At 56.1% G+C, this 22,663-nt stretch overlaps 6 protein-coding genes across 9 annotated transcripts in view; 3 read left to right on the top strand and 3 right to left on the bottom strand.

The window, feature by feature from the left end:
* The first annotated feature begins 285 nt into the window (after positions 1-285).
* Positions 286-2,403, top strand: LOC114680634 (carbonyl reductase [NADPH] 2). The gene is made up of 8 exons (XM_028853644.2): positions 286-396; positions 769-866; positions 973-1,127; positions 1,214-1,256; positions 1,353-1,452; positions 1,560-1,628; positions 1,857-1,973; positions 2,060-2,403. The coding sequence occupies exons 1-8, from the start codon at positions 345-347 to the stop codon at positions 2,161-2,163; spliced, it is 738 nt and encodes a 245-aa protein (XP_028709477.1). The 5' UTR covers positions 286-344; the 3' UTR covers positions 2,164-2,403.
* Positions 2,404-3,162: 759 nt separating this feature from the next.
* Dcxr (dicarbonyl and L-xylulose reductase) lies at positions 3,163-6,330 on the top strand. Its single transcript, XM_028853658.2, has 8 exons — positions 3,163-4,559; positions 4,640-4,737; positions 5,226-5,380; positions 5,462-5,504; positions 5,582-5,681; positions 5,765-5,829; positions 5,916-6,033; positions 6,144-6,330. Exons 1-8 carry the CDS (start codon positions 4,508-4,510, stop codon positions 6,245-6,247), a joined length of 735 nt encoding a protein of 244 aa, XP_028709491.1. The 5' UTR covers positions 3,163-4,507; the 3' UTR covers positions 6,248-6,330.
* Positions 6,331-7,573: 1,243 nt separating this feature from the next.
* Positions 7,574-10,245, bottom strand: Rac3 (Rac family small GTPase 3). Of its 3 annotated transcripts, none has more exons than XM_028853660.2 (6): positions 9,818-9,986; positions 9,163-9,234; positions 8,812-8,929; positions 8,641-8,703; positions 8,186-8,345; positions 7,574-8,056 (listed from the first exon to the last, which is right to left on the bottom strand). In XM_028853660.2, the coding sequence occupies exons 1-6, from the start codon at positions 9,850-9,852 to the stop codon at positions 7,926-7,928; spliced, it is 579 nt and encodes a 192-aa protein (XP_028709493.1). In that variant the 5' UTR covers positions 9,853-9,986; the 3' UTR covers positions 7,574-7,925. The 3 variants fall into 3 exon arrangements, with proteins under 3 accessions (XP_028709493.1, XP_028709494.1, XP_028709492.1); XM_028853661.2 differs by having other exon boundaries at positions 7,659-8,056; positions 8,182-8,345; positions 9,818-9,949; XM_028853659.2 differs by having other exon boundaries at positions 7,666-8,056; positions 8,641-8,929; positions 9,818-10,245.
* A 104-nt stretch (positions 10,246-10,349) lies between these two features.
* On the bottom strand, positions 10,350-17,904 carry Lrrc45 (leucine rich repeat containing 45). 2 transcript variants are annotated; one of them, XM_028853655.2, is made up of 18 exons: positions 17,765-17,904; positions 17,288-17,649; positions 16,809-16,870; positions 16,382-16,452; positions 16,027-16,205; positions 15,693-15,821; positions 14,476-14,588; positions 14,198-14,256; positions 13,824-13,901; positions 13,503-13,638; positions 13,334-13,411; positions 13,118-13,229; positions 12,952-13,022; positions 12,286-12,378; positions 11,881-11,973; positions 11,322-11,495; positions 11,097-11,244; positions 10,350-10,865 (listed from the first exon to the last, which is right to left on the bottom strand). In XM_028853655.2, exons 2-18 carry the CDS (start codon positions 17,505-17,507, stop codon positions 10,669-10,671), a joined length of 2,013 nt encoding a protein of 670 aa, XP_028709488.1. In that variant the 5' UTR covers positions 17,508-17,649; positions 17,765-17,904; the 3' UTR covers positions 10,350-10,668. The 2 variants fall into 2 exon arrangements, with proteins under 2 accessions (XP_028709488.1, XP_028709490.1); XM_028853657.1 differs by lacking the exon at positions 15,693-15,821.
* Positions 17,905-18,086: 182 nt separating this feature from the next.
* Cenpx (centromere protein X) lies at positions 18,087-20,883 on the top strand. Its single transcript, XM_028853662.2, has 5 exons — positions 18,087-18,190; positions 19,940-19,991; positions 20,074-20,127; positions 20,331-20,419; positions 20,501-20,883. Exons 1-5 carry the CDS (start codon positions 18,161-18,163, stop codon positions 20,513-20,515), a joined length of 240 nt encoding a protein of 79 aa, XP_028709495.1. The 5' UTR covers positions 18,087-18,160; the 3' UTR covers positions 20,516-20,883.
* Positions 20,884-22,285: 1,402 nt separating this feature from the next.
* Aspscr1 (ASPSCR1 tether for SLC2A4, UBX domain containing) overlaps positions 22,286-22,663 on the bottom strand; it is a 39,031-nt gene continuing 38,653 nt past the window's right edge. Inside the window, exons 16-17 of the mRNA XM_028853663.2 lie at positions 22,479-22,654; positions 22,286-22,389 (exon numbers count right to left, since the gene is read on the bottom strand). Of these exons, the coding sequence (XP_028709496.1) occupies positions 22,376-22,389; positions 22,479-22,654 (190 nt within the window). The 3' untranslated portion in view covers positions 22,286-22,375. The remainder of the gene's footprint in view (positions 22,390-22,478; positions 22,655-22,663) is intronic.

Raw genomic sequence — 22,663 nt, 5'->3', positions numbered from 1 at the left:
GGCCCAGTGGTAAAAGGATTGCCTAGCATGCGATCAGGGTCAAGACTAAACTAGACCAAAGAAAACACAAATTTCATTGCCAGGCTTCTGACTTTCCTGGTACATAGCTATGTGAGCTCCTCTAACAGGCATATGTGTGTACACAGTTTCTCATTTCTTCTTCAAACCCTAACAAGCAGCTTCCTGTCATATTTGGGGGGTGAGAGGTCTATCCGTGGAGGAAGTGGGTCATGCCACCCTGGCCAGGCCAGTCGGCTCCTAGCTCCACCTCTGCCCCGCCTGCCAGCCCAGCCATAAAAATCTGAGCCCGTCTCTTGCTGCAGGAATACACTGGTGTCGGCAGCATGAAGCTGAATTTCAGTGGCCTGAGGGCCCTGGTCACAGGGGCAGGGAAAGGTGAGTGTGTGCAGGTTGGGGAGAGGAAGGGGGCCCATCGCAACATGGAATAGGGGCCCTTGTCACAACTCAGCCCTCCAGATCTGACCTGCACTGACTAGGACTCTGACCCATTTATGTTACCTGGCTGGAGACATACCAAGACAGAAAGACAACCCCATCCTGGCCATCACAATACCCATGATGGGTGAACTTAGTTTGGCTTCAGGATAGCTACTAGATCCAAACTGGGCAGAAAGCACCAGGGTCAGCCTTCGCTGGAGCTTATTAGGAGCCAGCTGCCCTCTGGGGTCTTTACTTTATTCTATGATCCTAACCCTTTCTGTGACCAGGCCTATAGGGCCCTAATCCCTCCATATTCTCTCTTTGTAGGGATTGGGCGTGACACTGTTAAAGCCCTGCATGCCTCAGGAGCCAAAGTGGTGGCCGTGACACGTACCAACGCAGACCTGGTCAGCCTCGCCAAAGAGGTGAGGTGCATAGTCCTGCCTCGCCTGGGCCTGCTCCCCACCCTCAGGGATCCATCAGAAGCTGGCTGGGACAATGCCTCAGGCCACCAACCGATGTCTCCCACAGTGTCCGGGGATAGAGCCTGTGTGCGTGGACCTGGGTGACTGGGAGGCCACAGAGAAGGCACTGGGCGGTATTGGCCCCGTGGACCTGCTGGTGAACAATGCAGCAATAGTTATATCACAGCCTTTCTTGGAGGCCACCAAGGAGGCCTTTGACAGGTGGGCACTTGGGGAGAGCGGGCAGGCTGGGGGGGAGGGTTACTGAAGATGGGTGGTGCAGGACACCATTGTTCCTCTCCTGCCAGGTCCTTCCATGTAAATCTTCGCTCTGTGTTGCAAGTATCCCAGGTGAGATGGTAGGAGGGCTGTGGCCCAGAGATGAACCCCTGGGGAGGGTGGAATGGCACAGGGCACAGTGAGCTATCCCTAACTCTTGGCTTCCAGATGGTAGCCAAGGGCATGATTGACCGTGGAGTGGCAGGATCCATTGTCAATGTCTCCAGCATGGTGGCCTATGTCACCTTCCCTGGCCTGGCCAACTACTGTGAGTACACCCTCCATTGTGGTGGGACCAGGAGTAGGTTCTGGGTGGGTCTCTCAGGAGGAGGACTGGATAATTAAATTGTCCTCAGCACACACACACATCCACAGGCTCCACCAAGGGCGCAATGACTATGCTGACCAAAGCCATGGCCATGGAACTGGGGCCACACAAGGTAGGCACAGGGGCATGGGTCCACACCTGAGGGACAGATGATGGGCACCTGGGGCAGGGCTGGTGGTTGGGGGTGAGGATGGGGTGAGGCTTGGGGATGCTCTGAGCAGTGGGGCCAGGGTTCAGCTGGACAGAGCAAGCAAGCTCATCAGGCTTGACCTGGGGCAAGTCCTGAGCTGTGTGGCTAGGGCTAGTTCACTGGCTGTGCCACCAGCTGTGGCTTCTGGCCCCAGATCGGGTAAACTCTGTAAACCCTACTGTGGTGCTGACTGATATGGGCAAGAAAGTCACTGAAGACGCTGAGTTTGCCAGGAAGCTCAAGGAGCGCCACCCACTGAGGAAGTTCGCAGGTCAGCTGGGGATGTGGGTGAGGGAATCAGTGTTGGCTCCCAGCAGCTGGGCAAGCAGAAGGCCTGACTGCTCTGCTCTCCTGCAGAGGTGGAGGACGTTGTCAACAGTATCCTCTTCCTGCTCAGCGACAGCAGTGCCTCTACCAGTGGCTCTGGCATCCTGGTGGACGCTGGTTACCTGGCCTCCTAGACTGCCCCGATGTGGTGCACCTCAGAGTGGCTTCCCTGGCTCCACCCTCGAGACGAAGCTTCTACCGATCTCACAACCTGGTCCCTTATGCCACAGCCCTGCCCTCAACACAGCTCCCAGCTCCCAATGTTATTGTCTGATCCCACAACCGCTCCATGCTCTGGACCTTGGGGTCCTTGTTCTCCTTATCTGCTTTGCTGGTCTCATTTTCCTAAATAAATGGGCCGCAGTGTTCCCGAACCATTGCGCAAGACTCCTTGGGGGTGGCGCACTGCACGGCTGGATGCTGGCCCAGGTCCTGCTGCAGGCATTTCACCTCAAAGCATGGTATCTTCCAGAACCTACTGTGCCTTGTGACCAATGTGACCAAAGGATGGTTCTGAAGAAAAGGGCTCTGTGCTGTCATGTGCCTTCTCTTAGGTTCCTCTCCTTCCCACTACTGAGTCTGGTGCCTCTTGTGTTCTGACCCCAACTCAGCAATCAGGGGAAGGGAGGGGAAGCAAGAAAGGGGAGATGTCCTGGACCAGGTCACTCCTAAACCTGTCTACTCTTTGTCCAGAAGGAGAGGAGCCATTGGGCAGGAACTGGAATCTCTGTCTTCTCTGAAACCCACTTCCCGGGCCTGCTCCATACTTAAGAGCTGACAAGGCTGCCCGAACGGAAGCTCTCACAGTCAGCCGGCTGGTCTATCACCCTAGCCAGAACTAGCACAGGAGCCCTGCAACTCAGGGCTCCTCAGGGTGTCTCAAGGGCCCTGGCAGGTCCTCTCGTGTTTGTTTGCATTGGCCCTTGGATCTGGTAGACTGTTGGGCTTGAAGGGGCCAACCTTTTGAACTGATACAGGGTCCCATTCGGGCAAGCAGCAGGGCAGAGGAGGATGGCTCAGGTAAGACCTTTTTTTTTTTTTTTTTTTTTTTTTTTTTTTTTTTTCCGAGACAGGGTTTCTCTGTGTAGCTTTGCACCTTTCCTGGAACTCACTTGGCAGTCCAGGCTGGCCTCGAACTCACAGAGATCCGCCTGGCTCTGCCTCCCGAGTGCTGGGATTAAAGGCGTGCGTCACCACCGCCCGGCCCAGGTAAGACCTTCTAAAGAGCACAGGACACAGGTTCTGAGAGTGCCTCTCTCCAGAGAGCAAGGCCTGAGCTGCAGCCATGTCCACCCAGGACCACAGAACAGTGAATGAGATTTGTGCACGTCCTGGAAAACTGAAACCACTAATGAACTCTAAGCAGCTGTGTCTAGGAGTTGGGCAGGCTCGATGCTGTCTCCCTCTTGGTTTCTGTCAGGCAGATGGCAGAATTCAAGGTTAGGAGCAGATGGCAGTATTCACAGACAGTCTTACAGTGGTGGTGAGCAGGTCAAAGATTGGGGAGGTGGGCACTTGACTATGTACCTTTCAGCTGCTTTTCTTTCCTTTAAATTAAAAAAAAGTTATTATTTTATGTGCATGGGTTTTGCCTGCATGTGTGTCTGTGCACCACATGCGTGCCCACAGAGGCCAGAAGAGGGCGTGGGTTCCTCTAAAACAGATGTTTGTGAGCGGTCACGTGGGTGCTGGTAGTCAAACTGGAGTGCAGGAGTCTTAACCACTGATTTTCAAATCTGAGTCCGCCCATGCATGCACCTCTTTGGGCTCCTGGCCAGTAGGTCCTGAGAGCAGCAGCTTTAGTCTTCTGTACCATGACCCGAACAACAAAATGCTTTCATAGGAGACGCAGTGCACACTTGGACATTCATTAATCTATGACTGACTTGGAAAGTAATATTTGTCTGGCCAGTTCTCATGTACATCCCTGAACCCAATCCTCTGTTCCTGTCCACTTTCTATGAAGGGCTAGTGACCTGATGCAAGCTGGGTGAGGTGATCTTGGGCTTCAGCTCCCATTGCTGCTAACTTGGGACTTTATTGGTAACAGTTTTTGTTTTGTTTTGTTTTCTGTGAGTATTACATATGAGCTACTGTGACCCACTCCCAAGCCTGGGGAAAGAACACACAAAACGTTTTTGGACTTGGCTCTCAGGATCACGAATATCCGTAAAACGCCTGGCAAAGTTGCTGTATCTGGTTCTCATGGAAATTTTCTTGGCAGTGAAAACCATGCAGACCAGAGCTCGCTAAGCCGATTCCAAGCTCTGTAGTTGGATCAGTCTGGTGCAGTTTGAGCAGCTGCGTCCCTCGGTCACGCCCACTGCAGTTCAGCCAATCAACACGACAGAAGGAACTATTATTTTAATATCCTCGCCCTTTTCAAGACGCAGCCCACGCGATTGGCTCTCCTCGCCCCGCCCACGATTCCGGAACTCCAAGTCCCTCTTGCCTCCCGCAGGATCTGGCCGGGCCACCATGGACCTGGGCCTTGCAGGTCGGCGGGCGCTGGTGACCGGCGCGGGCAAAGGTGAGGCGGCAGGAGAGGGGCGCTGGCGGAGTCGGGCTGGTTTGAAAGGGGGTACCCGCACTAATCCTCGCTCGCCTCAGGCATCGGACGCAGCACTGTGCTGGCTCTGCAGGCGGCTGGTGCACATGTTGTGGCCGTGAGCCGGACACGAGCGGACCTTGACAGCCTGGTTAGCGAGGTAGGCACTGTGTCCAGAGGCGAGGAGACGGTCTCTAAGTGAGACGCTGCACCCCTTGACGCCCTTCACCCACAGCAAGCTTCTCACTGTAGGCCCGCCCCGCCTCTGGCGTTGGGTGTTGGGGTGGGAAGCCTCTGCACTCCTTCCTAGCTCCGAGGCTTGCACATATGGTCGGGGGTCCATCAAGCCATCCTGGCTCCCTGAGCTTGGAAGAAACTGAAATGTCCGCTGAGGGAGCAATCCCAGGTCCAAGAATGCTGGGCGGAGAGGAAGCGGAGTGCCCGGAGGCGGGACTGTGTCTCTCAGCTCCTGGTTCCACCTCACTATTTGCTGCTGCGCCAGGAACCCCTGACCCTTCCAGTTGAAAGTCCCCTTCCAGGTCCAACTCTCCCAGACTAGCTACCTTTCCTCAGGAAGACGAGGCCAGCAGCACCACATTCTTGGAATACAGTTGCTTATTAACAGCTTTGCTTTGCCCCGATACACAGTGTCCTGGCGTGGAGCCTGTGTGTGTGGACCTGGCCGACTGGGAGGCCACAGAACAGGCCCTCAGCAGTGTGGGACCGGTGGACCTGCTGGTGAACAATGCAGCTGTGGCTCTGTTGCAGCCCTTCCTTGAGGTCACCAAGGAGGCCTGTGACACGTAAGCCCGCAGGGGTTGGAGAACCATCCCGTGCAGCAGCTGCAGTTCCTGCCCCTGACCGGGCTGTCCATTCATCACTAGGTCCTTCAATGTGAATCTTCGGGCTGTCATCCAGGTGTCTCAGGTGAGTTGCCCTACTCAGCTGGAGTAGGAACTCTGGAGGCGAATGCTGGTTCTGCTTCACATCCCTCAAAATTTCAGATTGTGGCCAGGGGCATGATAGCTCGGGGAGTCCCAGGGGCCATCGTCAATGTCTCCAGCCAGGCCTCCCAGCGTGCACTGACCAACCACAGTGTCTACTGTGAGTAATGCCAGCTGTGTCCGGTCCCCACCCCACCACCCTCCCCGGCCTGCTCTTGGCCTCTACAGCAACCTTCTTCACAGGTTCCACCAAGGGTGCTCTGGACATGCTGACCAAGATGATGGCCCTGGAGCTTGGGCCCCACAAGGTGTGTTGGGCTGGGGCAACTCCTCCAATCAGTCCTCGTGGCCAGGGCACCCTCCCACGTTGTTGACCTTGCCGGCTTCTTTGCAGATCCGTGTGAACGCAGTCAACCCCACAGTAGTGATGACACCCATGGGCCGGACCAACTGGAGCGACCCCCACAAGGCCAAGGTTATGCTGGATCGCATCCCACTCGGCAAGTTTGCTGGTAAGTCAAGCGGGAGTCCAGACTGAAATAGTACCAGCAGGTCTAGTTCCTGCCTGGGCCTGGGGATCAAGCCTCCTTAATCTTTGCTCTTGACGTCCACCTGCCTGCAGAGGTGGAGAATGTGGTGGACACCATCCTCTTCCTGCTGAGCAACCGCAGTAGCATGACCACTGGCTCCACTCTGCCGGTGGACGGGGGCTTCCTGGCCACCTGAGCCTCGCCACCGTCACTGTGCCCAGCCCCATGCTCCGAACATTGTGCTCTCCATCCCTCCAATAAACGTCTTTGTCCAGCCTGTGTGCTGACTCTCAGACAGGCAGAGATCTTTGTGCCACCTGTGATCCAAAGCACATATAGCCTGGTTCCCACACAGACTTTTCAGGCCTGGCCAGCTCCCTGGCATGGGGTGGAAGGTTGGACCTTCCAGAAGGCTGGATCCTCAAGAGTTTGGTCAGTTTGCCTAAAGATAGCCTGTCCAGAGGTTTCTGGAGTGGAGCTGTGGATTGTCGGTAAGCACTGAACAAACAGCTCCCTATGATTCTGACGTGAATGCCAACTGACCTTGATTACAAGTCAGTGAATGTAACACCAAAAGACAGGCGGCAGACATCACCAATCTGCCAATGAGCTAAACAACTGGATTTCTAAAATGTGAACATTCCTCAACTTTCTGTGCTATTTACAACATAATGAGAGTCCTGGTGTATTTAATTTGCAATATCTCACTTCCAAAGGCCCAGACTACTGATACATCAAGTCCTAGTCTGTAGTTTGCCACATTCCGTGGTGTGGAACTTGCATTACAGCTGACTTCAAGCTGTCCACTTGATATCATTTGATGTGGAGTTGGGGGGACATGGAGGTGAGGAGGTGCATGGCAGCAACCCATTACATACAGTAACATGAGGTGCAAAGGATAGCAACATATATTAAGTAATTATGAAATGAATTTGTTAATCTTGTTCTCGGCACAACTAATTGTAAGTTTATGTGACTTAATTATTAATGAGAGCTGCTTAACAACTGGCTGGCAAACTTCCTGAAAAAAAAAAAAAAGAAGTAACAACCAGGTCTCTGAGTCAGCATGAACTGCTTGCATGCATCACTGGGAGGAGAATGTGTCCCTGCAGGGCATCCTCTGGTCTCATGTCTGCTCCAGGGAAATGCCTTCAGCCTCTGGGATGATGTCTGAGCTCAGGACCATAACTTTGGGCCTCCTGGGCTGCACCTCTCCACTTCGGCAACCTGTTAGCATCTCATACCAGCCAGACATGTGTCAGCGAGGCTTCCAGAGCTCAGGCTTCATCCTCTTTACAGACTATTCCCCTTAGCTCAGTGAGAGCCGCTGAAGCATGTCCCCCAGGGCCCAGTTTGCATACAGAGCTCATCCTGTATACAGCTAAGTGTTCATACCTCTGCTCTGCTCTGAGCACTGTCCTCTCCCTCACTAGGGTGTGTTAAGCTCGGAGCTCCCTTTGGAAATGTAGAGCTGCTAGGGACGCCAAGGGTGGAAGGCAGGGAACAGTGAGACAGAGGAGGTGGTGGATGTTTATTGTATAAAATAAGAAGGGGCCACCCTTTCCTGGGACACGATGAACAAAACCCACCCCCACCCTTCCCTCCAGGGAAGCCCATCCTGGGGCTTCCCTGAACCCACCCCCGCAGCCCTGAGGGAGACCCTGCTCCCTGCTGGCCTCCCATAGGGACCAGGGAAGGCTGGAGCTCTATGCCAGAAAAAGGCGGTATAGGGGACAGGGCCCCATCACCCCAGCCTCGTCCCCATGCTTCCCTCCCCACCCACACCACTTCCCACAGCAGGCTTGGGGCACCAGACAGCTCAACACGAGGGCACACTGGAGCCAGGGCTCCTCAGCCGGGCTGGTCAGACGGCTCTAGAAGACAGTGCACTTCTTGCCTGGCTTTTTCACTGGAGGTGGGCAGAGCACTGCCCTGATGGCCTCATCAAACACTGTCTTCAGACCTCTCTGGGTCAGGGCTGAGCACTCCAGGTACTTGACAGAACCTAGGAACATTGGAAGAAGACAGATAGCAAGAAAGGGAGCAGCAGAGGGGGTAGCTGTCGATGGGGGAGCAGCAGAGGCAGGGTAACCTCCTCAAAGCACACCCCAACCTGTGTCCCATGCTTACTCACCGATCTCGCGGGCCATGGCCAGGCCTTGTGGGTAGGTGATGGGTGCCAGCTTCTTGTCCCGCAGCCGTTCAATGGTGTCCTTGTCATCACGGAGGTCCAGCTTGGTGCCCACCAGAAGGATGGGTGTGTGGGGGCAGTGGTGCCGCACCTCTGGGTACCACTGTGGGAACAGAGGTCCTGACCCTACAGGCTTCAGAGACCCTTATGCCTGGGGGCAGGGCTCCTAATCTGCCCAAAGTCGGCCCCAGCTCCTGAGGCTTTTTTGTTGGGCTTGGCAGTGAACAGAGATCCCATCCAGGGAGGCCTGAGACTGCCCACAGCTTCTCAGTCAGGGCCCGTGGCCAGTTGTAAGCTGTACCCACTAACACCTTCAGTACCTCCCTCAGCAGAAAAGATCACTAGCAGAGACCCCTGGAGGGGTGTGCCTTCTGCTAGGACCCCCAGGCCCACCCTACCTTGGCTCGGACGTTCTCAAAGGAGGCCGGGCTCACCAGGGAGAAGCAGATCAGAAAGACATCCTTCAGGGGGAGGGACAGACAGAACTGACCGAAGGGTGTCCAAGCAGTCTGTGCCTCCTCCCCACACAGGAACCACCCAACCCCAGAGCTGGCTCTCCTGCCACCTACGGTTTGAGGGTAGGAGAGGGGCCGAAGCCTGTCGTAGTCTTCCTGGCCAGCAGTGTCCCACAGCCCCAGGTTGACTGGCTTCCCATCCACCATCACGTTGGCTGAGTAGTTGTCGAAACTGCAAAGTGGAAAGGCTAGGCTGGGCAGTGGTGCCAGGTTACCGGAGCCCGGCCAGCAGGCATGAGTTCTGAAGCCCACACAACCCAAACTCTGGCCAGTGCCTCAGCCTCACCATGGAAACCCAGAGCCAGGGTCACTTGAATTAAGACCTGGAGCCTAGAGGAGGTCCCATACATGTGTGACTGGCCTCTAGTGGCCAGCTCCAGCTACCTCCCACCCCCATGCACTCACACTGTAGGGATATACTCTCCCGGGAAGGCGTTGGTCGTGTAGCTGATCAGCAAGCACGTCTTCCCCACGGCACTGTGGAAAGAGGTTCAGCCCACGTGGCTCCAGGGCCGAGCCTCCGCCCCTTTCCTCCCCAGCAAGGGCAGACAGCTCCCGCAGAACAGGAGGTTAGTTTGGGTGACTGGGGTGGGGTGGGTAGGTCGTAGCCTAGCAGATCTGCAGCCACCTGAGGCTGACAGAAACTGACCAGAGCAGGCTGGCCTCAGAGAGAGCACAGTAGTGGGCGCGGCTGCAAGGGCTCACAATCCTGGATAGGGCGCGCCGCAACGCACAGGGGCGTCAGAGCTCCCAGCACCTTGGGTAGCTGGCGCGAGGGTGGAGCCACCCAGGAATCAGCGCAGGTGAAGCCCGGCCCCACCCACTGTGAGCACCGGGGCGCAGGCCGGGCAGCATCAGGTGTGCCCGGGCTAGAGGAAGGTGGACAGCTTGAGCTTGACCCCACCCCATCGGCCCCTGGACGCACGCGGCCAGGCTATGGTGGGGGCGCGGCGGAGCCACCTCGCCAGGACCTCGAGTCTGTCTGCCCCGCCCCGCCCCACCTCACCCGGTAGCCGCCTACCAGCCCCTCCGCCCCTGCGGCTCGGGACAGCGCACTCACCCATCGCCGACCACCACACACTTGATGGCCTGCATGGGCGCGGGGCCGGGCGGCGGCGGGCGCGGCCGCGAGCCGAGCTGCGGAGAAATGCCCGGCGCCGCAGCGGCCGCGGACCCGAACGCCGAGCGAGCGGCCGGAGACAGCCGAGCGCCGCCGAGTGCCGGGTGCGAAGACTGCCGAGTGTGCGCAGGCGGGGCGGGGCAAGGGGCGAGCTGCGGTGGGGGCGGAGTCCTAGCCAGTCCTTGAACCCCGAAGGCTTACACTGAGGGTCCACACCCAGGAACAAGGATGTGGTGCAACGCATCTCAGATTGGTGATGCCAGCGAAATGGATGCGCAGGGCGGCCAAGCCCGATGCTTCCCAGGGACACCAGCCCACCCTGAAGCTGAGAGACCCTCGAGTCTACAGACCCAGTACCGAGGTGGCCTTCCTAGCTGCCTGGTAGCAATCGGAGCAACCCAGTACCACCCAGGAAGTTTCATTAACGCGGCTGGGGCAGCGGGTGCAGGAGAAAGGAAACTGGACAAGCATGTATCACCAAGTACAAAAGTCTTGTATTTCCATTCTGCCATTGGGGCATCTGTTTCCTCCTACCGCAGTACTTACTGTTCGGGGGTTTGTGTTTCTGGGACTGGGTCATCTGAGAGCATTCCTGTGCGCTGTGTCTTGCCTATGCTAGTGGTGAGCTGCGGGTGAACTAGCTTGGATGGTCAGGTATGCCGGTGAGCACCAAGGGTGGCAGAACCCCACCCTGACACTGTAGCTAATGCTTTTGAACCCCGGGCCTGTTTTTGAGAATGGGATGCAGCATTTCTGCACTTGCAGGGTGCTCCAGGTCTCCCTGCTTCCCTTCATTTAGGGGGACTCAAGGCTCTCAGAGGAGACCCCTGCACGTAAGCCAGGACAGCATTTTGCAGGAAGCTTGCCCTCTGGGCCTCTTCATCGCGGATGCGTGAGATCTCTGCGTCTTTGAGCCTCAGCTTTTCTCGGAGAGACGCGTTCTCACTCTCTCTGTCCAGCAGCGCCTCCCGGTGTTCACTCCCGACCACTGCAAGTGAGAGAGGCACAGTAAGGAGGGGTGGGTGCCTTGCCTGGTGTCACAGCAGGCAGGCGGATCTCTGAGTTTTAAGGCCAGTCTGGTCTACAGAGTGAGTTCCAGGACAGCCAGGGATACAGAGAAACCCTGTCTGGGGGTGAGGGAAGGAAGGGGTGCATCTCTAGGGGAGATCCCGACCCCATCCTGGGGCCAAGCTCAGCTGCCCAGGTGACATGTGGTAACCTTTCAGCTGACGCTCCAGGGCTGCCACCTTCTCCCTGAGCACCTCCTGGGCCACCAGGTCAGCCTGCATACGGCCCATCTGTTCCTGCATCTCCACTCTCACCCTGGCCACCTCAGCCACTTTTTCCTGGTCCTTGTTGCTCAGCTCCTGGGATGGGGGTGAGGAAGGTGAGACCGCGCCTGGAAATGAGCCCCCAGAGCGTGTGCTCCTTGAAGCCATGCTACCTGTTGCAGTTCTTCCAGGCGCCGCTGCTGCCCCTCCATTTGCAAGTTCAGCTGGCTGGCCCGTGTCTGGGACTCAGCCACCATCTGCTTCTGCTGCAGGCAAGTAGCCTGAGCCTCATCCCTTGCCTGTGCCAACAGCCGAATCTTCTCCTCCAGATGAGCAAGGCGGTGTTGCTGTGGGCAGGGAAATGGCTGCACACGAAGGGCTCCCAGTCTGAGCTCAAAACTGGAGGGACAGACAGTCTGCAAGTGGACTAACCTCCACCCCTCTGCAAGGACCAAGGAGAGGACTTCATGGTGTCACACAAGTTATCAGGCACTAAACTTGTCCTGAATCCAGAAGCATCTCTCGCTGGGCTCTCCTCCTGCATCTCAAGCCAACTCTATCATTTCTAGCCTTCCTCTTACCCATGCAGTACAAGAAGCACCACAGCCCTGCTGGCCACTGGGATCTCTGAGCTCCAGTCCTGAGGCCCACGGCCCTGGTCTTGCCCACTTCAGCCAGACTCCTTTGCAAGGTGCTACAATTGGCCCCTCCATACTTGTGGCCAAAGCTCACCTCCTCCAGGCGAGCCTGGTTCCTGGCTTTGATGAGCTCCTCCTCAGCTTGGCCACGCTCACTGAGCACCGCTGCCTTCATGCGGCTCAGCTCCTGCAGGGCAGATAGCCACTACCAGTCCATCTTGAGAACACGCTGCCCCCTTGGCCCCAGGGCTCCTTCCAGGCCACTGAGCAGCCAGGCTGGGAAAACTTTTCCTGAACTATCCTCAGAACCACACAGCTGTTCCTTGCTCACTGAACAGGGCTTTTACTGCCCAAGAGGCCTAAACGTCATTTCTCGTCTCTGACCTTTCAGGGATGGGTGGGTCCTGGTGAGACCTAATGAGGCTGAAACTTAGGGGTGCTCCAGGGTCCTGAGGTCAAATGTCACCCTACACTCAACCCAGGGCCCATATGGTCTCACCTCTTCCAGGGACAGCCGCAGAGCCTCTAGTCTCTGTATCCTCTCCTGCATGGCCCTCTCACTCTCCTCCAGGTGACGGGTCATGTGATCCACCTGTCCAAATGAGGGGTGTCAGGGCCAGCAAACACGGGCTTCCCTAGCCCTCACCCCAGGGAATCCCTACCCTGGAAAACAGGTATCATTTGGCAAAGGCCTGACTGGAGTGTCCTGGTAGCCACCAAGGACAGAGGCTGTGATCAGGAGAACATACAGCAAGGAAGTCCACAGCTGCCTGAACTATGGATACTGTTGCCTGCAACTCTGGCATTATCAACTCAAGGTTCACTGACCAGGGGCATGCCCTGGGAATATTGCACCACACAGGGCTGATCTGCAGGCCCCGAGTGGAGACAGGAGAACCAGGGGTATCCACTGCACCACACAGGGCTGATCTGCAAGCCCGGAGTGGAGACAGGAGAGCCAGGGGTGTCCACTGCACCACACAGGGCTGATCGCAGGCCCAAGTGGAGACAGGAGAGCAGGGGTGTCACTGCACCACACAGGGCTGATCTGCAGGCCCGGAGTGGAGACAGGAGAGCCAGGGGTGTCCACTGCACCACACAGGGCTGATCTGCAGGCCCGGAGTGGAGACAGGAGAGCCAGGGGTGTCCATCCGTAAGACAGCACCTCCTTCGAGTGCAGCTTTTCCAAGTCTTCCATATTCTGTTTGGCCCTCCTCTTCTCCACATCCAAGCGCTCTGGAGGCCCAACAGGGAAGAGTATGGTGAGTCTTTTCTGGGGGTGTGTCCCCGGAGCTCCATGTGCCCTTAGTGCCAAGCCCGTCCATGCCTACCCTCAGCCTGAATAGCACGGATCTTCAACTCAGCTGATGAGTTAGTCAGCTCCTGCCTGGTAAGAAACAGCTGCTCCTGCTGAGACTTTACCTTCCGCTCCAACTCATCCACCTGGGAAGCAGGCAACACTAAAGGGAGCTTCACCCAGCCCTGTTAAACTACCCTGGGCTCTTGGGGTGGCTGGCTCTGTCCCCCTTTGGCCACACCCCTCATACCTGGCTTCTAAGCAGCAAGTTCTTTTCATTGGCGGCAGACAGGTCCCTGAGGAGCTTAGACTCCCGATCCACAGCTTCCTGGGTGAGAAGGGCAGGGTGACAGATGCTTCCCATTGGGCTGTTACCATGTACTCCATCGGCCTCCTAGTCCACACAGCCCAGCTCCTACCTGCTGCTCCAGCTTGCGCTCCTTCTCCTGTCTCTGTGACAGGCTCTGCCGTTCCTGTTCCGCTGTGGTCAGCAGTTCCCCCAGGTCCTGGGCCTTCTGCTCTGACAGAGCCAGAGCAGCCTCTGTCATCTGCAGCCTACAAAGAGGAAGACCAGCCCCAGGCCAGCTGCAGCAAGAATGTCACCTGCTTGGCAAAGGTCTTCTGTTCTCACTCCTACCAAGCCTCTACTCAAACCCCAGGAAGCATCTGTCCCCTCCTCTGCCTGGTGGGCATGGCTGTAAGTCTCTAAGGTGTGTGAAGGCTGCTCTCCTCTGCCTTACTTGGCTTTGAGGGCATTGATGATGGACTGTCTCTCGTTGAGGGCTTCCTGAAGCTGCCCAACTCGTACTGCTGATGCCCTGTGGAGAGAGAGGTGGTTCCGGGAAGTCCAAACCCCACAGCCCCTGGCGTCTCTCAGCCTGGCAGCAGCTGTTGAACTCTGCACATTCATGTCTATAACGTGCCCAGTGCACTGGGCACAGAGCCGAGCAGTCCACAGATGCCACTAACTGCCAGCCCACTTGCTTGGAAGCAATGACTTTGTTTTTAGCAGACAGGGCTCAGGTTAGGTCATACTCAAACCAGAAGCCAGGCACGGAGACACAGGTACCGCAGTTAAGCTATGGTCCTTCCTGCAGCCGCAGGGCTCACTCACCTGCTGTTTCTGGCCATCTCTTCTCGTTGCTTATCAATTGTCTCCATCAAATCCAGAAACTGGAGACAAAGTCAGTCAAAACACCATTAGAAGCAGAGCCTACCCTGGTCAGGGACAGGAGTGTCAGGCTGCAAAGGGCATCTTGACCCCACTGTCTCATTCAAAAGGAGGTGGACTGATAGGGGAGGCCTGGAGGGAAGGAGGATTGAAAGGACAAGGAAGGAGGCAGATCGGCTGAGCTGGGAGCAGTCCAGGGCCAGTGAGGGCACTATGCTCACCTGCTTGGACTTCTCTTCCTGGAGGTGCTGAACCTCCTTGTTAAGGATGTTGGTGCGGGCTTGGTTCTCCCGAAAAGCAGTGAGCCGGTCCTGGTTGTGGTTCATGGCTTGTTCTGTCAGAAAGAGCCATGTTGTCCTGGGCTCAACATTAGGGCAATGGCTAACCCAGTCCTGTGCTGTCTGTGTCTGGAAGTTGGTCATCTGAGAGCCCACCCTACGCAAGGCAATATCTCCACAACAAATCACACATCCCCATCCAGTGCACCCGGGTGAAGCACTTCAGTGGAGGACCGGACTGGGTGATGCAGGACCTTGAGACAGGAACTCTCTTGTACATATAGGGAAGCTGCTGTACTACCCCCAAAGGTGGGTGCTTCCTGGAGTGCTTTCTGGCTTCCCCAACAAAGGTCAAGGGGTATATGACTTTAAGAGATGGGTGCTATCTTCTCAAAAGACTGACAGCATATAGGCCAGATATGGTACTGCATGCCAGTGATCCCTGAACTTAGGCACCTGAGGCAGGGGGATTATGAGAGGTCAAAGCCAGCCTGGGTCACATAGCAAGACTGCCTTTCACACACACAAAGATCAAACATAAAGCAATTATAAGGCCTATGCCCACACAGATGCAGGGCTGGGAACAAGAAGGCACCGGAGATGGCAGAAGAGTCAGGCACAGCCAGCAGCCAGTGATGATGTTACGGCAGGGAATACGGAGTCTGGGATCTAGGACTCCAGTGCGGATAGTTCAGACTTTGGTGGGTGATACTATGTGACAAACTACTGAGCCTGAGCTATCATCTATAAGGACTCAGATGAAGGTGAGTTCTGACAGAAGTCAGCACAAGCCTGGCACCCCCACTCACATTCAACAGCAGACACAGACTCAGGGGTAGCTGCGGGGGAAGATATCAGGAAGCCTCCCTAGCTGAGGTGCAGGCCATCCAATGGCTGTCAGAGCAAAGGCTTTAAGTCACAGGCTTTAGCTTCTTGCCTGTGAAACCAGCACCCCCTGACTACACAGGTGCTAAGATGTGTGAGCATCTGAGAGAAGCCTGGTGTAAGCTGCTTCCCCCTTGACCGAGGCTAGCTACTCATATGGGGGGGGGCATGTCTTGAGCCCTGAGCCACACCCTTCTATGGTGGATGGGCTTCTGTTAAAGGGCTTCATGCCTTACTCCAACTTCTAAGAAGGTAGCAGCCCTGAGCGCCCATACCCACAGCTCTCAGGACATCACCAGGGATGTTGTTCCCAGCCAAGTCCAGCCTCCACAGGGTTCTGTTGCTGGGGAGACAGTTCACCAGGGCCCGGCCCCCCAGGAGGCCAATGTTATTCCAGCGCAGATCTGGAAGGAAACCTATTGTCACTGGGTTGAATGGGAGGTACTGGCCCAGCCCAGGATGCTTCTTTTGATGCTTTACTGCCTGTGGCTGCCAATATAGCCAGGAGCCCAGGCCAACCTCTTTAGCAGCAGAGAGAAAGGGTGCAATTTAATACAGCCCAATGTACCCAGGTCTCATGGGGGCACAGCAGAATTCAGGAGACCTCACCCAGCTGCTGGAGGGTGGTGTTGCCCTTGAGGGCCAGGGCCAGTTCCTCGGCTCCCTTGTGACTGATCTGGTTGTTTCGGAGATCCAGCTGCCGCAGGGTGCTATTGGCTGCTACACCCCCACAGAAGGTGGCAAAGGCGTCTTCCCACATGCCCAGGTTGTTCCACTCCAGCGTGAGACTACAGGAAGAATGGACACAGGTTCTTGGCTCAACAGAACACTTGGGTCCAGGGCTCCGCACCAGTGGGTGAGGAACAGGGAGAAGTGGTGGGAAGTGAGCTGGTTGCAGGACTGTATCCTCTGGGCCAACCCTAAGATGCAGAGAGTAACAGGTGAGGCCTGGATGGAGTCCTACCTCTGAATGGACTTGTTCTGCCGAAGGAGCTTTCCCAGAGCCTCGGCTCCTGTAGCTCGGAGGTTGTTGCCCTAGAAAAGGAACACCCTGGCCAGTCATTCTTGTTACCTTGGCTCCAAATACCACATCTCTGCCCCACAGACTCAGGCAGTGCAAAAGGCTAGGAGGTGGCTCTGGGCGAAGGCTGCCAGATCCTAGTTTTCCTGACAGTAGCAGCACCACAGTGCTCAGTCCCTTGGAGTTTATGTGAACACTGTTGAGTCGGGCATGTAGAGCATGCTCAAAACCACACTCCCGATACCCGTGGGATCCTCAGAGAGCAAGGCCTTGGGTATTGGGAACTCTTACAGACAGTCTCTAGCCACTATCAAGACCCCAGGTCCCCGGGTCTGTCTCTTTCCACTGCCGAGGGTAGAGGCCTGCTCACCTTTAGATCCAGACGCTGCACAGTGGTGTTGGCACACAGCCCTTGGAACAGCAGCGTGGACCCTGTGTAAAGGTAGTTGGAGAAGAGGGGCGTCTGTCCTACTGAGGCCATTGTTTTGGCTTCACTGTAGGAATGAGTGTCCCCATTGCTGTGAGGTCATGTTAGAAGCATGTGAGTCTGCCAGGCCTAACCTTCCTTGAGTCAGCATGGGGAACTGTGAAAGCCAGAGACATTAAGGTTTCTCTATTATAGTGACATTGACCTCTACTCCCAGGTTTTGGAAAAGAATGCTAAAGAACACAAAGAGAGGAGAAAACAGAGGGGCGGTGGGTGGGGGAGCAGGGAATGCACTGACTTCCCTGCTTACAGCTACCCAGGCCAAACATAATCAGGACCCCCGCCCTTAGGCCAGCCAGGAGGCAAAGGGCTTGAGCCCCACTCAGAAGTTTCAGGTGCTGTTCGGAGGCCAGTGGCCTCACCTTCCTCACTGAGCATGCAGTCGCTGAGGACAAGCTCCTTCAACATCGTCTCATCATGCAGCAGCTTGCCAAGGGCCCTGCAGGTGTCCACCGTCAGGCTCTGAGTAGCCAGGTCCAGTCGGCCCCGCGGAAGCTGGTGCAGTTGCTGCAGGACAGCCTCCTGGGGCTCAGCCCCGCTCTCCTTGCACAGGCGGCTGTAGGAGCGCCGGAACTCCTCCATATCTCCGAATGCTGACAGGGCCTTGCAAGCATGCCCCTAAAAACAGGCTGCATGTAAGCTTGCTAGGCCGATGGCTGGGAGCCCCTTTTCCTAGAGAGTGTACACGGGGGCGTTGAGCTGAGCTGGCCCTGTAAGGGGAGGCCTAGAAATTGGAAATAGAAAGGAGGTCAGAACCGCTCGAGGAAGGGGGTTGGTGATAGGGACAGCTGGAGCGCAGAGCACTGGCCGAGGAGAGCAGGTAGGCGCGTTGCACATACCCTGGTCTGGCCCTACGGCCCCTAGCCCACCCTCGCGACGTGGCCTCGGGTCGCTGATGCTCTGCTCTGGACGCCGTGCCGCGCGCCTCAGTATCCAGGAAGAGCGTGGAGCTCCGGGATGGAAGATAGGAACTACAACTCCCATGAGGCATTGCGGAAGAGGTGCTCTCGGTAGACCAATGAGAGCGAAGGGCGGGCTTGCGCTGGTTCTCAAGCCACAGGAACTGAAGCAGGGCGCTCCGACTCATTGGTTGGCAACTCAGGGAAGATGCTTGGGGAAGAGGGGGGGACAAATGATTGGCTACTGGTCTTGAAGGCGGGACTTCATGGGCGCGCTCCACGTTCATTGGTTGGGATGTGGGAGGGTTCCGGAGAGCGCACACTGAGACTGTGGCCATGGAGGAGGAAACCAGCGGCTTCCGGAAGGTGAGGCCCTTGGGAGTGGTACCAGTTTAGCTTTGGGCATTGCTGATCCCCGCGTGACACTTGTGCAGACTCGACGTCAGCCTTATCGCTGTGTTCCCGTGTCTTTGGTGGGGGTCCGGCAGCCGGGTGGACCTGGGCAGAGCAGCCCGAGCGCTCTGCGGCTGGACAGCGCCGCCCGCAGATCCAGGCTGGTGACCAGGAGTCTTCCCAGGAGGGACCACAGGGCCTTTCCCACCCGGCCGATGAGAGTGCGTAGGGCACACCGATGCGAGCCTCCACTGTTTGGGCCAGCGTCATTTCTCAGTGACAAGCAGATATGCAAGGACTCGCCCATCTGCTGGGGGAAACTAAAGCGGAGGTGTTCCGTTCCATGAGTGGTGCGTGAGGTTAGGAGTCGGCTTTTTGTATCAGGCCGATGCGCGCCCTGTGCGGAGTTCGGGCTGGCTTCCACACTCCGCTCAGGACTTGAATTGTTTTGGGGACTTTGGACAAAATCGGGGTTGCGATCATTCATTGGACTACAGTGACCGAGCTGTCCCAGGAGAGAGTGATAGGAAAGGAGGGACCTGTATCCCAGACTGTGGACGAGGAACAGGAGCTTGATGTATCACAGGCTTTTCCCTAATCCTCCCCTCCAGCAGTCACATCCACTCGTTCACTGACTGGCCTGTGGAGCTGTAGTGCCGTCCTGTACGGTAGCTTGCTCTCCGCAGCTGGGACCTGTGGAGCCCTTTCTGTTACCTCTGGTAGTGTGCCGGGGAAAAGACCAGCAGATGGCGCTGTTCTCGCGAATTTATACATGGTCCCTCCAGACAAGTTCACCTGCGCCTTAGACTCATTATGTCCATTCGCACCTGTGTCCGTCTGCGACGAATGGGTATCATGGCCTCCATGTGATTGATGCTCGTGAATCCAAATTCACCTTCCTCTGCAGGCCACCCACTTCTAGGGTTCTGGGTGTTGCTGCCAACCTATTGCCTTTTCCCAGCCATTCCCCATTCTGTTCTGCACTTGGTAAACTTGAGTGGTCTGCTGGCTTCACAAATTGCAGATTCTCAGGGGTTCTTCGTGTCTCACTTTGGGTGTCGCCACTGAATTCTTAAGTCTGTGGATTCTCACCCTCATCCCCATCTCACATTGCCACCAACCTTTCAAGGTTTCAAACCCCCTGAAACTTGGCCAATCCGCTGCCACCACCACCAGTACTCATATTGCATCATTACAGCTAGGTCTCTCTAGACCTAGTCAACAGGTGTCTTCATTTACAGCTAGAAATGACTTCCAACTACTTGCCAAAGGAAGCTCAAGGGTTCTCGGGTATCTGTCCAGCTACCCATCCCTCCAGCCACAGCTACTGTGTCTGTCTGCGCAGCAGTAATCCAACCTAGGTAGTGTTGACAGTCAAGGCTGCCAAAGGGGTCAGATTTCCTCAAAGCTGCCACGGCCGATTTTAGGAGCATGTGCCTCCATCCCCCTGGATCTGATAGAGTATCATCTATACCAGGAATGATGTTCCTGGACTTGTCTCCATCTCTTGTGCTCCCTTGTCCCTACAGGCAAGTCTCTCAAGCCCTTCTCAACAGCCCCTATGACATTCTCCCTCAAAGCACAGCTGGCCTCATCCCCTCAACCTGGGAAGAGGCGCTAGGATGGCACTGTTTCTAGCTGGAAGTTACAGCCATGCTCCATCCAGAACTGAGACTTGGGGGACCTGTTGGGAATGGTACTGACTCCTTGCCCTTCCTCCAGGAGCTGGTGAGCAGACTGCTGCATCTGCACTTCAGGGATTGCAAGACTAAAGGTTTGGGGCACTAGTGGAGTGGGGAAGAATGTGGGCCCAGGGAGGAAGGGAGGCTGTCCCATAACCCACCCTTTCCCTCCAGTCAGTGGGGATGCACTGCAGCTCATGGCGGAGCTCCTGAGGATCTTCGTAATAGGTGAGCCAAGGACCCTCACAGCACCAGTGGACAAACTAGGAGGTTTTTCTCAGCTACTGCCAACCCTAGGTCCTGTCCCTGAAAAACTTACCCAAGAGCCACCTAGGCCCCCTCTGAGGGCTCACAGTAGGTGCAGAGGAGGCCTAATAAGGGCAGGGCTAAAGCTGCCCCGCTTCCCCCAGCTCACTTCAGTGTTTCTCCAGAAGCTGCTGTCCGTGGGGTGTGGCAGGCCCAGGCAGAGGACCTAGATATTGTCAACGTGGATCAGCTGGAGAAGGTGCTTCCTCAGCTGGTACGTGGGGTGCAGGTGGGGCAGCCCTCGACTCCAGAGTGGTGCCTGTGTGATCATTTGGAGCACACCTCTCTTCCGTAGCTGCTGGACTTCTAGAGATCGCACCTGTGTCCTGCCAAGTCTCGGATGAATTCACATCAGCACTGACATCGAGAACCAAGTTCTCCAGCTTCCAGAGGGTGGGAAGATCCCGGCAGCTGTTACCCTCCCTAGCTATTGCCTCTGGGGTCCTTGTGAGACAGGTGCAGGGAAAGGTGGACCAGCCTGCCCACAGCCACAGCCACCACCACCCCCAGCCTTTCACTGTAAACAAACCAGCCGCTGGCAGTGCCGCCTTCTTGCCACCTACATCAAAGCTTCTGTGCAGCTTTGTAACCACCTGACCCCCACCCCCAGGATGCCTCCCTGAGCTGTAAATTTGTTCTTACAAAGCAACATCAATAAATCAACACCATCTCTCTGAGGCTTGGCCTTTGTGTCTCCATTAATCACCTGAAGTCTAGTTGCTTCAAAGCCTGAGCCCCATGCTCCCTTCCGTCCATCTCAGTGGGACTCTCAGCAGAACTCTCAGAAAGGACAGGACAACAAACAGCATGTGTGCACATGCTGCAGTAAAACTGGAGCCTTCACACACGTGGCTGGCTCACTTGGAAAGTGTTACTCCTGCCACAGGCCACAGCAACTGCCACCAGTAGGCAGTGGGGTCCAGGAATGTTTCTGTGAACCAGTAACGGTTCACTGGTGGAGGCAGAACCAGGATACACAAGGTGAGAAGACTGGAGATCTCTTTTCAGCAGAAAGGGCCCATAGGCTGTGACCATGTGACCATGCCGAACTGCAGAAAGGCTCTCCTTTAGCCCTGACCTGCCCAACTGCAGTCCGGGTATAGGTAAGGGACAGGCTGTACCCTCAGAGAGGTGGAGCTGAGAGGCCACCCTGGAAGCCCAGTCCAGGCTTGAGCCCTCTGATGATCAGGAACTGGCAGGCCAGTTCTCAGGAGACATGCAGGGTATCTTGCTAACCCCTATACACAGTGCCCCCTTAGGTCTTGGGGAGGTACTTAAAAAGGTCTTCTGATGTCAGTCCAATGTGGGGGACACCATGGAGCACCCAAGAGTTAGGAGACACAGTTACCCAGGACCACAGCCCAGAATTGAGAGCCACATCAGTGGTAGAGGTGGGAGCGGGAGGTCAAGTAGGAAAAGCATGGAATATGGAGGGACAACAGCTATTCTCACAGGGCCCAGAATAGACTTGAGGGCAACCTCTGAAGGCAATGGTTAGACTGGATGTAGCTGGATGGACAGAGTTGCTCTAAGTGCCTGCAACCCCCAAATACACACATAGTAGGTTTCTAGGTCCCAAGCACTGGGGAGTCAGTGGGAGATGGGAGACATTCAGGAAGGAGCTGGTTGGTGGGACACAGAGCCCCAACCAGCTCTAGTGCTGGAACTGGACCACATTCCCACTGAAGGCATATAGAAAAGGCTATCAGAATACCCTAGGCCAGGCACAGCCAAAGGTAGCTTTGTGGTTAAGTGCCTGCTTCCTCCTCCCTGGTTGTATGCCAGAAGCTTGGAATGGCCCCAGGTTGTAGGTAATTTGCCAAGGAGGCTTCCTCCTACACTTCTGTTCATTCAGTAAAGAGGCTAATGAGGTCAGATATAAATGAAGAGGAAGCTGGCCTACCCAGGGTCCTGGCCTTCTCAAGACCTTCACAGATACCTCAGCTTTTTTTTTTTTTTTTTTTTAATAGGAACACCCTGTGGTACAGCCAAACTCCCAGGGGTCCACTGGGTAGCAGTGGATAAGACTAAGCTGGATGGAGGCCTAAGGGCCCTTTCTGCAGAAAAGAGAAGCGGAGGCCTTGAGAGAAGCGCGAGTCTTTATTCCTGCTCGGGGTGGGTGGGGGTGGGATCCTGTGGCTGATGACGGGCATCTCCAGGCTGGTAGCTCTCACCTCTTGCTGGCTGTGACACAAACACCAGAATGACCACATGCTCCTGGGTTGCTGCCCAGCCACCCTGCCCTACCCAGTTAGTTCATGACAGGCAGGCACCTGGCAGCTTCAGCCACTTGGGCACTTTGCCCAGGCTTCTCCTCACAGGCTGGATTGTCCCTTGAACGGGCTCTGGGGGCCCCAGTGCCCCCTCCTCAGTGATTGGCTCAGACTCCAGGGACACAGGGTCAGGGGCTGGCAGCAGAGGTGGGGACCCGGTGGCCCGGGACATACACCTAGGGGTG

This window comes from Peromyscus leucopus, chromosome 8b (assembly GCF_004664715.2).
Source record: "Peromyscus leucopus breed LL Stock chromosome 8b, UCI_PerLeu_2.1, whole genome shotgun sequence".
Classification (NCBI taxonomy): Eukaryota; Metazoa; Chordata; class Mammalia; order Rodentia; family Cricetidae; genus Peromyscus; species Peromyscus leucopus.
The sequence above is the reverse complement of the archived record's forward strand: the minus strand, read 5'-3'. Positions and strand labels throughout refer to the sequence as shown.